General features: G+C 39.3%; 1 protein-coding gene across 1 annotated transcript; it reads left to right on the top strand.

The window, feature by feature from the left end:
- Positions 1 to 201: 201 nt before the first annotated feature.
- Positions 202 to 9003, top strand: RHO (rhodopsin; the record flags this gene model as incomplete). Its single annotated transcript, XM_081316774.1, has 5 exons — positions 202 to 562; positions 3869 to 4037; positions 5244 to 5409; positions 6687 to 6926; positions 8881 to 9003. The coding sequence occupies 5 exons, from the start codon at positions 202 to 204 to the stop codon at positions 9001 to 9003; spliced, it is 1059 nt and encodes a 352-aa protein (XP_081172900.1).
- Between the last annotated feature and the right edge of the window lie 781 nt (positions 9004 to 9784).

Here is a 9784-nt window from a genome sequence, read left to right as displayed (position 1 = left end):
TGGATTATTATGATTGATGTTGACCTAAGTCTAAGTTGTGCTGACACCAGTAATGTACTCTTAACTAGGGTCACCTTTTATAAAGGGAGCAGTGTTAGCTTGGGAGAAGCAGCTCAACAAATAACTGCTAAAATATAAGAAGGGGGTTATAGAAAGAAAGACATTTTTTGCTGGAAACGAGATATCTAAGAAGCTGCCACCATGAATGGAACAGAAGGCCTTAATTTCTATATCCCCATGTCAAACAAGACTGGTGTTGTTCGGAGTCCATTTGAATATCCCCAATATTATTTGGCAGATCCATGGAAATATTCTGCCTTGAGTGCGTATATGTTTCTTCTGATTCTGCTTGGATTGCCTATAAATTTTCTAACCCTCTACGTCACCATCCAACACAAGAAACTCAGAACACCCCTGAACTACATCCTGTTAAATTTGGCAGTATCCAATCTCTTCATGGTCTTAGTTGGCTTCCCTACCACCATGTATACGTCCATGAATGGATATTTCGTTTTTGGGACAGTAGGATGCAACGTTGAAGGCTTCTTTGCTACATTCGGTGGTATGTATTTTGATTCCTCTTCCCAATTGTCATTTTTCCCTTAATGAACCTGTAGGCTGTAATTGCATAGTTCAGATTTTCACTGTAGGGTTCTTGGGATATTTGTTACAACACCAAAAGTTCCTCAGAATTTCCAGAGCAATTAACATTGGGAAATTCTAGTGATATCTTGAATTTAGTACCTTGGACCTAAATGCAGAATCAAAAAAAGAGACAAGTTATTAATAAGTCTATGAAATGATAACAATCACACTCAGATTCAAAAGCATTAATATAAAAACCTGGTTGATTTGTTCACCAACGTTTTTAGACAAAAATTCTTATTGTGATCTTTCTCTGGTTCAGGCGGAGGATAGGTGTTTCTGTCCAGTTTTCACAATTTAATGGGCTGGCAAAACTTTGCACACCCGCCTGCAGTAAATTTTAAGCATTAAAAATATTTATTTGTTCAAGTCAGTTTCAAATGTCATCTTGCAGTGATTTAAATTTGGTTTGTTATTATATATTTTACTACACAAGTATACTGGTCTCAGAGGAGTCCTAATTTTGAAATAAAATGACCTAGGAAAAGCAAGTTCTACCAAAGTCTTCCTCTCTTTAGAATTCCTGTATACATAACCAAAGAAAACAGATAAATCCCAGTTTACTTCACATTTCACCTTTAATGTTGGAATGTTTAAAATTTAGAAAGGTAGCTTTTGTTCGCTGTTTTACAAAAGAAGCAAACTTCTGATTTAGTTTCTTGAAAAGGAAGTAAACTTTTAAGTGTCTGCTCCAAGATTATTCTTTGAATGCAGGCAGATAATAGAGAAAATAAGATTTAAATTAAAAAAAATGTTCCAAGAACTCACCCTTCTAAGTGCTCTAAGAAGCAAATCCTACATTCAGCTATTCTCAAAGATAGAAATAAGAGAAGCGTTGTGATTTTTAAGACATAAATGAGATGTTGTTGAGGTTCAAAACTGGAGATGGGAAGGAATGAAAAATGAATGGTTTACACAATTTTGAGAAAAGTTTGGAAGTTTTGGTGTGTAGACTAAAGGGGAATAGAAGAGCAATGTCCCCAATCATAACTTGTTTCACTATAATTTGTTATTTATTTTCCTTAGTGTATGGCATTTACAGTGGTCATGCAATCACTGATATACAAATTTAGTTTAAATGTTTAACACACTATTATTTGTGTTTTAATGCCATTTTTCCCCTTTCTTGGACATAAATATACTTGCCTAGGAAATAACTGACTAAAGAGGAGAGTTGCACAAATTGAACTATTTTATGAATAAAATATAAAAAAAACAAAAGCCATATAGAAATTTTAGGATGGGCAAGAAAAGGCTGCTTTATTCTTTTGATTATTAAATTTGACCCCCATTCCATGCATTTCACTGAGACAGCTCTGGGCAGAATTACAGAGATCTGCCAAATTCATATATATGGGTTCAACTTCAAAAATGAGGACACTTTCAAAGAGACTCGTTAGACCTGGAATAAGATCCTGGGAATGACATGAGAGTACTTAGTTAAGATGCACTCTGGTACTTCCACTTTGCAACCAATTCTGGATCCATTCTAAGAACAGGATTATCCCCAAGGTTTCTCTGATGCTTCGTGTATATTGAAAGTACCAAAGATTGACCCCAGAATATTCTATTTACAATGTCTGTATTATATCACCAATCTGAAAATTCCTCAGAAAAATATTGACTGTTATTTATTTATATCTATTGAGAATGTTTCCATACAATAAAAGTCAAATCAAAAGAAAGGAAAGGAGAAAAAGTGCAAGGAAAATAAAATAAAGAACTAAAGAAATATAATGATTTCTCATCTTCTTTTCAACAGATAGTTACAATTTTATAATCCCTCCTCATTCTTAGATATTATATAAATTCCTTAATTCCTTCAGGTCCTCATTTAGTCCATATCTATCTTAATCTTCAGACCCATAAATTATCATTTAATGTCTTTCTCCTTTCAGCAAAAAGTCCATATAAGGTTTCCGGTCTTTCAGAAAAGTTTTTTGTTTTTAATCTGCCCAAACAAAACTCTGTGAGTTCTGTCATTTTCACAATCCATTCCTCCACTGAAGGATTTCATTATTCTTCCATCATTGTGCATCTTGCTGCAGTTACAATATATAAGATCACTCTACCGTAGAAAAATGGCTGGCTTTTCATGCCTTGTGGCAGCCCTGGTCCATCTACCTGCTCTTCCTGCATCTATTGGCAAACCCTTAATATGGGTTATTGTAATATGTTACGTGTGGCAGAATGTCTGGAGACATTAGATCAGTGGCTCCCAACCTTTTCTATACCCCACACCCCTAGAACGCTTCTGATATATTCTCACACCCCACACAAAAGTTCGAAATAACAGCAACAAATTATGCATATACACTATAATTTTGAAAAGCCAGTTTTTGCACCCCCTGGAATAACGTCTTGCACCCCCAGGGGTTGCGAGCACCCCCGGTTGGGAACCCCTGCATTAGATGATCAAAGTTAATGAAGAATAGAGAAGAAAACTGCTTATTGGATCTGGCCATTTTAAGTATTCTACAATTTTATACCTACACTAATCCCCAGTCAGTTTTCCAGCCTTGTTCAAAATGGTATCGATCAGGGATCTAGACGGTTTTCCCAAGAAAATGAATGAATGTGGCTAATGCAAAGATTTTATTTCGTTGACATGGCAGCTGCAGTTGCCAGAACCAGTGATTTTCAGGTATGGGGCCTCAGGGTGCACTATGTTGTTGATGTTTAAAGCCTTAAATAGCTTAGGTTCAGTCAATCTGAAGAACCCTCTTTTCCACACATCTCTACTGTTTGTGGCAAGAGCCCCAGAGGTCTCTTCCCCCTATGCCTCTACTGCTGAGGTTCTCTCTCTTCTGCAGAATAGTCTCTTCCTAAAGAAATCTAGTTGGCATATTCACTCTACATCTATAAATATTTTGACCTTTGGCAGGCATTTAAATATTAACACCTTTTTTTGTAACTTATGGCTCTTTAAATTTTAAAATGTAGATTGATTATATGATTGTCTGGATTTTTATGTTCTATTAGATCGTTTTCCTTTATTTTAATGTTGTTCTTTGTTTCACCCCTACAAAACATTCCAAGGATATTTTCTGAGTGGGAAGCACATAAATGCAATGCAATACAATGCAATGCAGCAACATTATGAAGGATCACAACAATGGAAATCAGAAAATAGTATTTTCATTTGGTCTTGGAAATGTTTTTCCATCTCTCTGGAGTTTTTTAAATATTTTTTTTAATAAATGGTTGTTTTATTCTCTTACAGGTGAGATGGGTCTTTGGTCTCTCGTAGTCCTGGCTGTAGAAAGATATGTAGTAGTTTGTAAGCCCATGAGCAACTTCCGTTTCACCGAAAATCATGCCATAATGGGATTGGCTCTCACTTGGATCATGGCCTTGTCTTGTGCTGGTCCTCCTCTAATTGGATGGTCAAGGTGGGTTTCCGTTGAATCCCTGATAGGATTTGAAGTACAGACCTAAGAGAGCTTATGGGGATAGAAATAATACATAGGTCCAGGTGTGCCAGTCATATCTTTTGCTATCAATATTAAGGATAATAAATTTGTCAGTTTTTTCCAACCTGGCATTTTCTGGGTGCGTTGAACTGCAATTTCCAGGATTTCCAGGATAAAGTCGGAAAGTCAAAATTCAGATGCCACTGGATATTTATTTATTTTTAATCAACTCTTGTTGTGGAAAAATAACTTACACAGAGGATTTTTGTTGGTACCAAGCTGTGAGTATCCAAAATCTCAACAACATTACTCCTGTATTTATTTATCAGGGATAAATCTCTGATACACCCTCTTTTAATGTACATGGCCACATTCCTTATCCTATATTCAAATAAGGTGACTATTCAAATCAATGTCAGCAAACTGATATTGAGTTCGTTAAAGCCGGCTAAAAAGTTGGCTAAAAAGCCTCAGCTGTTCCAAGCCTCTAAGACTGATACCAAATGCACAGACTCATATGTTAATGAATAAATGAATAAACCAGAGGTCTTCAAACTTGCCCCTTTTACGACTTGTGGACTTCAACTCCCAGAATTCGTCAGCCAGGCACACTGGCTGAGGAATTCTGGGAGTTGAAGTCCACAAGTCATAAAAGGGCCAAGTTTGAAGATCCCTGGAATAAATAGTTAAATAACCCATAGCCAGAATAGTGAACTAGCCCCGTTTACCTGATTTTTCTCCCCTTTCACTCAGTTGTGTCCACTTCTCAGAGACTGCCTTGACAAGTCCTTACCATTTTCATGGCAAGGTTTTTCAGTAGTAGTTTGCCATTGCCTCCTTCATAGGGCTGAGAGAGAGTGACTGGCCCAAGGCCACCCAGGTGGGTTTGTACCCATGGTGGAACTGGAGCTCACAGTCCCCCAGTTTCTAGCCTGATGCCTTAACCCCTACACAAAACTGATTCTTGCTTACTTAATGCTATCTTGGAAATGAAAAATAAATAAATCTTACCTCCTTCGAATGATTAAGAACTGCTCCCAAGATATCTTCTTCGAAAGAAGCCTGCTTACCGGTAAGTTTTGCCTCTTTAGGGAAGTAATGCACACATTAACAATATTAAAGTGTTAATACGACTCTTTATTTCTGCAAACTGTAATATTCTACCTATGTTTTATTTGAATGCAGATATATCCCGGAAGGTATGCAGTGCTCATGTGGAGTTGATTATTATACACCAACCCCAGAAGTCTATAATGAGTCCTTTGTCATCTATATGTTCCTTGTACATTTTATCATTCCCTTGATGGTTATCTTCTTCTGCTATGGTCGTCTTCTCTGCACCGTTAAAGAGGTGGGTGATTCTACAGAAAGAGGAATCTTTTCTCCACCAGACCAAGTCAGATTGAAAACAGTTAATCCACACAAGGAGAATAAGAACCAGAGTTGTTAAGATAACGAAAGTTTTGATTGGTTGGTTTTCTTTGGAAATAATGTTATGGTCATAACCACTACCACCATCTTCTGTGGCGTATCTGCAGTTTCCCAGGCTTTTCCAGCTACTTCATTGGTAAGAGTTCACCAAGGCTTAATAGATATTTGAGAAATCCTTCTCCAGCATCCCAGTGTTGTGATTCAGCGTCAGCCTGTGATACCGGCAGCTGAGTCTGATGATTCTGAAGAGGAGGAGGAGGAGGGGTTTGGAGAGCCTTTGGTGTCAGAGGGAGGCTCTGATGCATTGCAGGACTCTCAGCCTGGCCCCTCGCGTCATGTTCCTCATCAGACTCAGCCATGTGAGCACGAGGTATTGGACGTAGATGATTCACAGTTGGATCTATTCAGTGACACTAGGAGCAGGAGGCAATCCAACAGACTAGCACAGAGAAAGGCCATGAGGCAACTCGGTGAGAGGAGGAGAAGGCAATGAGAAGCCACGCCTTGGGACTGCTGATAAAAGGGGAAGGTGTGGGAGGTGCTGGTTGCTGAAGGCAACCATTTGAAGATCTTCTGCTAGAGTTCTGGTCTGTTATTCCTGTTTAACTCTTGTTTGAACTTTTGGTTTAACTCTTGTTTGAACTTTTGATTTCTTTGTAAATAAATTTGGTTGGGTTATTCCAGCCTGTTGACTATAAAAGGGGGTTGTCCCTGACATTCAAACAGGGCTGGTCGTAGGCTGGAACAGAACACCCAGATATGTGCTTTGCTGCAAAGAAATCCAAGTGTATATTCAGAATAATTTGTGGGAGCATTTGTGTTAGGGCTTTGTGAGGATGGGGAACAGGAGACAACGGGGGTGGGCAAAGCCCCACACGATCAGGTCTGAAGTAAAACCCACCTTCTTCTCAAACGTCCTCCACTTATTTTATATAAGTGATTTCCCTTATCCAGACTTCCCCCTTAAATTCACCACATTTAATTTCAACTTAACCACACACACACACACACACACAAATGTGTCAGCTGCAGGTGGGACTGCAGGCCACACTTGTTTCTTGAGAGCTGCATATAATGTAGAGTTTCTTCTTTCCACCCTTATTAAAATGTTTAGGGCCCTTCTTTCGGTTAACATCTGTCCATTCTGAGCAGCACAGTTGCAAAGTCTCAATCACATCCCTTCTTGTGCTTTTTTAGGCTGCTGCTCAGCAACAGGAATCAGCCACCACTCAGAAGGCTGAGAAAGAAGTCACTCGCATGGTTATCATTATGGTGATTGCCTTCCTTGTTTGCTGGGTCCCTTATGCCTCTGTGGCTTTCTATATCTTTACTCATCAAGGATCTGACTTTGGCCCTGTCTTTATGACCGTCCCGGCCTTCTTTGCCAAGAGCTCTGCAATCTACAATCCAGTGATTTATATCGTAATGAACAAACAGGTAACTTAGAAATGTTGCCACAGCTTTTCAAGAGTGTAATGATGATGGGCATTTACAGCATTTTCCCTAAGTGCTTAAAGTGCTTCCGATATACAGTACATCATAATAATTCATGTTGCAAACCCTGCCAGGTAGACTTAATTATTCTCCGTAGTATAAACACAGGATTGGGGGGAAGCCGGCAGAACTTTCAGTGGTTTCATTGCCAGATGGCAAATGAAACTAGCCTGTGACATAGCCGCTTTCTTGACTGAATTTTACTTCTTCATTATGTGTTACACAGCAATGCATCTTGCTGGGGCTGACACAGTCTGAAAATCCCAAGCAACCTGTTCAAAGTGTAGGGTGTGTGTGTGTTATGGGTAGAGGTTTGGGGCCAGAGAAGATGTTCTTATGCTCTTGAACTTGCCAAAAGCTTCTCCTTCTTTCATTGGATCAAAGGAAGCTGCTAACAAAGCTCAATGTTTTGTGAGCCTTTCAGAGCAAGAAGGCTGAACTCTGTTATTTTAAGCAGAATGAATTATAGGATTATGAATTATTTCCTTGGTGTCTGGAGTGCGTCAAGGATTTTCACTGACCTTGAAACACAGGGACCAATTAAATAAAAAGGAGCTCTTTCTCTAGGATTTCAGGAGGAACAGCCATGGAAGGACGTATAAAGATTTAGCCAATTATGCCTGCCAGTTATGTTAGACAACAAACCCCATAGTCTATACAGAGTCTTAATCATCCAGGTCGTGGTTGTCCCAAATGGCAACTAGACTTTTTCAAAAGGCAACTAGACATTGTTTTTTTCCTTAAAGATGCTCTGCTTCTCATCCAAGAAGCTTCTTCAGTTCTGGAGAAGCTTCTTGGATGAGAAGCAAAATGTCTTCAAAGAAAAAACAAAGTCCAGTTGCCTTTTGAAAAAGCATCTTTGGTACAAACCCAAGTGAATCAAAGTGCCAGGAAGGCAGAGGGAGCCAGATGGTGGGAGGCTGCCCTTATGAATGAATATGAATCTCCAGTTTTTTATTCCTTTTATTTATTATTAAATTTATATCTTACCTTGCAACTCTTAATGAAATTTACAGTAATAAAAAAGATCAACAACATGGCTAGTTTGTACCAATTGCATTTTGTGGATGCTTTGAAGACAACACAAAACACGCTGAATTGGAAATACTGTTTTCCTGAAAGTAACGCCTATCCTGAAAATAAGTCCTAGCTTGATTTTTTGGGGTGGGCCTAATATAAATCCTATCCCGAAAATAAGCCTTAGTTTTGGGGCGAGGCATACACTTAAAAATCAAGCTAGGTACCTCGCAGCCAGGCCTCTCCTCACCGGCCCACTTCTTCTGAGGCATATTCTGCAGCCAAGCCTGCCTTTCTTAGTCACAGGCCAAGAACTGAGCTATGGATTCAATCCATAGTTTGGTTCTGCAAGACATCTGTAACTGAGGACCGAGCTAGATTCAATCCATAGCTGCATAGGCCTTCCAGAAAAGCCTTACTACAAAATGCAGGCTGGAATGCAGCTGCAGAATGCAGCTGCGCCTTCAGCCTCAGAAGAAGTGGACTGGCTGGGCTGGGCTGTCGGTGCCGGAGGTGAGTAAGACAGACAGACAGACAGACAGACAGACAGACAGACAGACAGACACACACACACACACACACTGAAAATAAGACCTGTGCCTCTTTTGGATGCAAAAAAGAAGAAGACCCGGCCTTATTTTTGGGGAAACATGGGTAATACATGGCTAACCTTCAGCTGATCGCCTTCACAAAATCTGCAGCTGAGGAAGGGCTGCAGTTGGTGCGTTAGGACCAGTTGAGAAAATGCACTTCTTGGTAGAAAAGCCATCAGTGTGTTCCAGATTCTAGAATTATTGCTGATCTTTTGACGTGGTTATTACAGCTGGTTCCTGATGGTGCAAGTTGCATTTGCTAATGATTTTTTAATTTTTATTTGTAGTTCCGCAACTGTATGATCACCACGCTTTGCTGTGGAAAGAATCCTTTGGCAGAGGAGGACACTTCTGCTGGCACCAAGACAGAGACATCTACAGTCTCCACAAGTCAGGTTTCCCCTGCCTAGATCTTGTACGGAAGCCTTTGATTTCCAAATACTTCCTTTGAGTGGCAGCATACTTTTCCCTCTCACCATTCCTTATTGTCGGCAGCATACTGCTTCCAATTCACCTGGCAGCATAAAATCCATATTGCAGATTGTGATGACAAGAGAATGAAGCTATACATGTTCCACTTGCAATCCTATTTACCTTTACTCTGGAATATGCGATCCAATTTGTTTTATATTGCAAAATGAGACTTGCTTTTTTGCTGATAGGTCATATAGGATTGCAGTCTAAGTGGTGCAAATCAAATCAGCGCCATGAAAGAACAAGAAGGTTAATGGCCCCAAACTTAGTTAGATACCCTGAAGCATTAGCTTGTATCGCTACAAATGCATTTAATTCTTATCTTAAGGCTGTTTGTGTTCCTAAGTACACATTGCTGCCTCTGTTTGGGTTTGGGTTTCCATTCTTTTCCTAAGTTTCGTATTCACTGAACATTTGCACATTCATGGTAGCAATTAGACCTGGATTTTTGTTTTCTTATTTCTTATGATACCTGGAGACTTATCTGAGCATAATTTGCAGAAATATTATCAAAATGTATCACTACAATCTCATGTTTGTGTACTATGAGAGTGGATAATGGTGACAGAGAGTCTACTTCATACTGGTTTGATATCCTCACACAGTTTGGTAGCATGAAGTGGAATGGTTCCATTTCATCTAATCAGTACAATTTTCAGTAAATAAAACTACAATGTACTTCTCTCAAGATCAGAGAGATACCATTAGTGCAAATGA

This window comes from Vipera berus (genome assembly GCF_964194415.1).
Source record: "Vipera berus genome assembly, chromosome: 2".
In the NCBI taxonomy this organism is placed as follows: domain Eukaryota; kingdom Metazoa; phylum Chordata; class Lepidosauria; order Squamata; family Viperidae; genus Vipera; species Vipera berus.
Note: the sequence above shows the minus strand (reverse complement) of the source record. Positions and strands in the feature narration are given on the sequence as shown.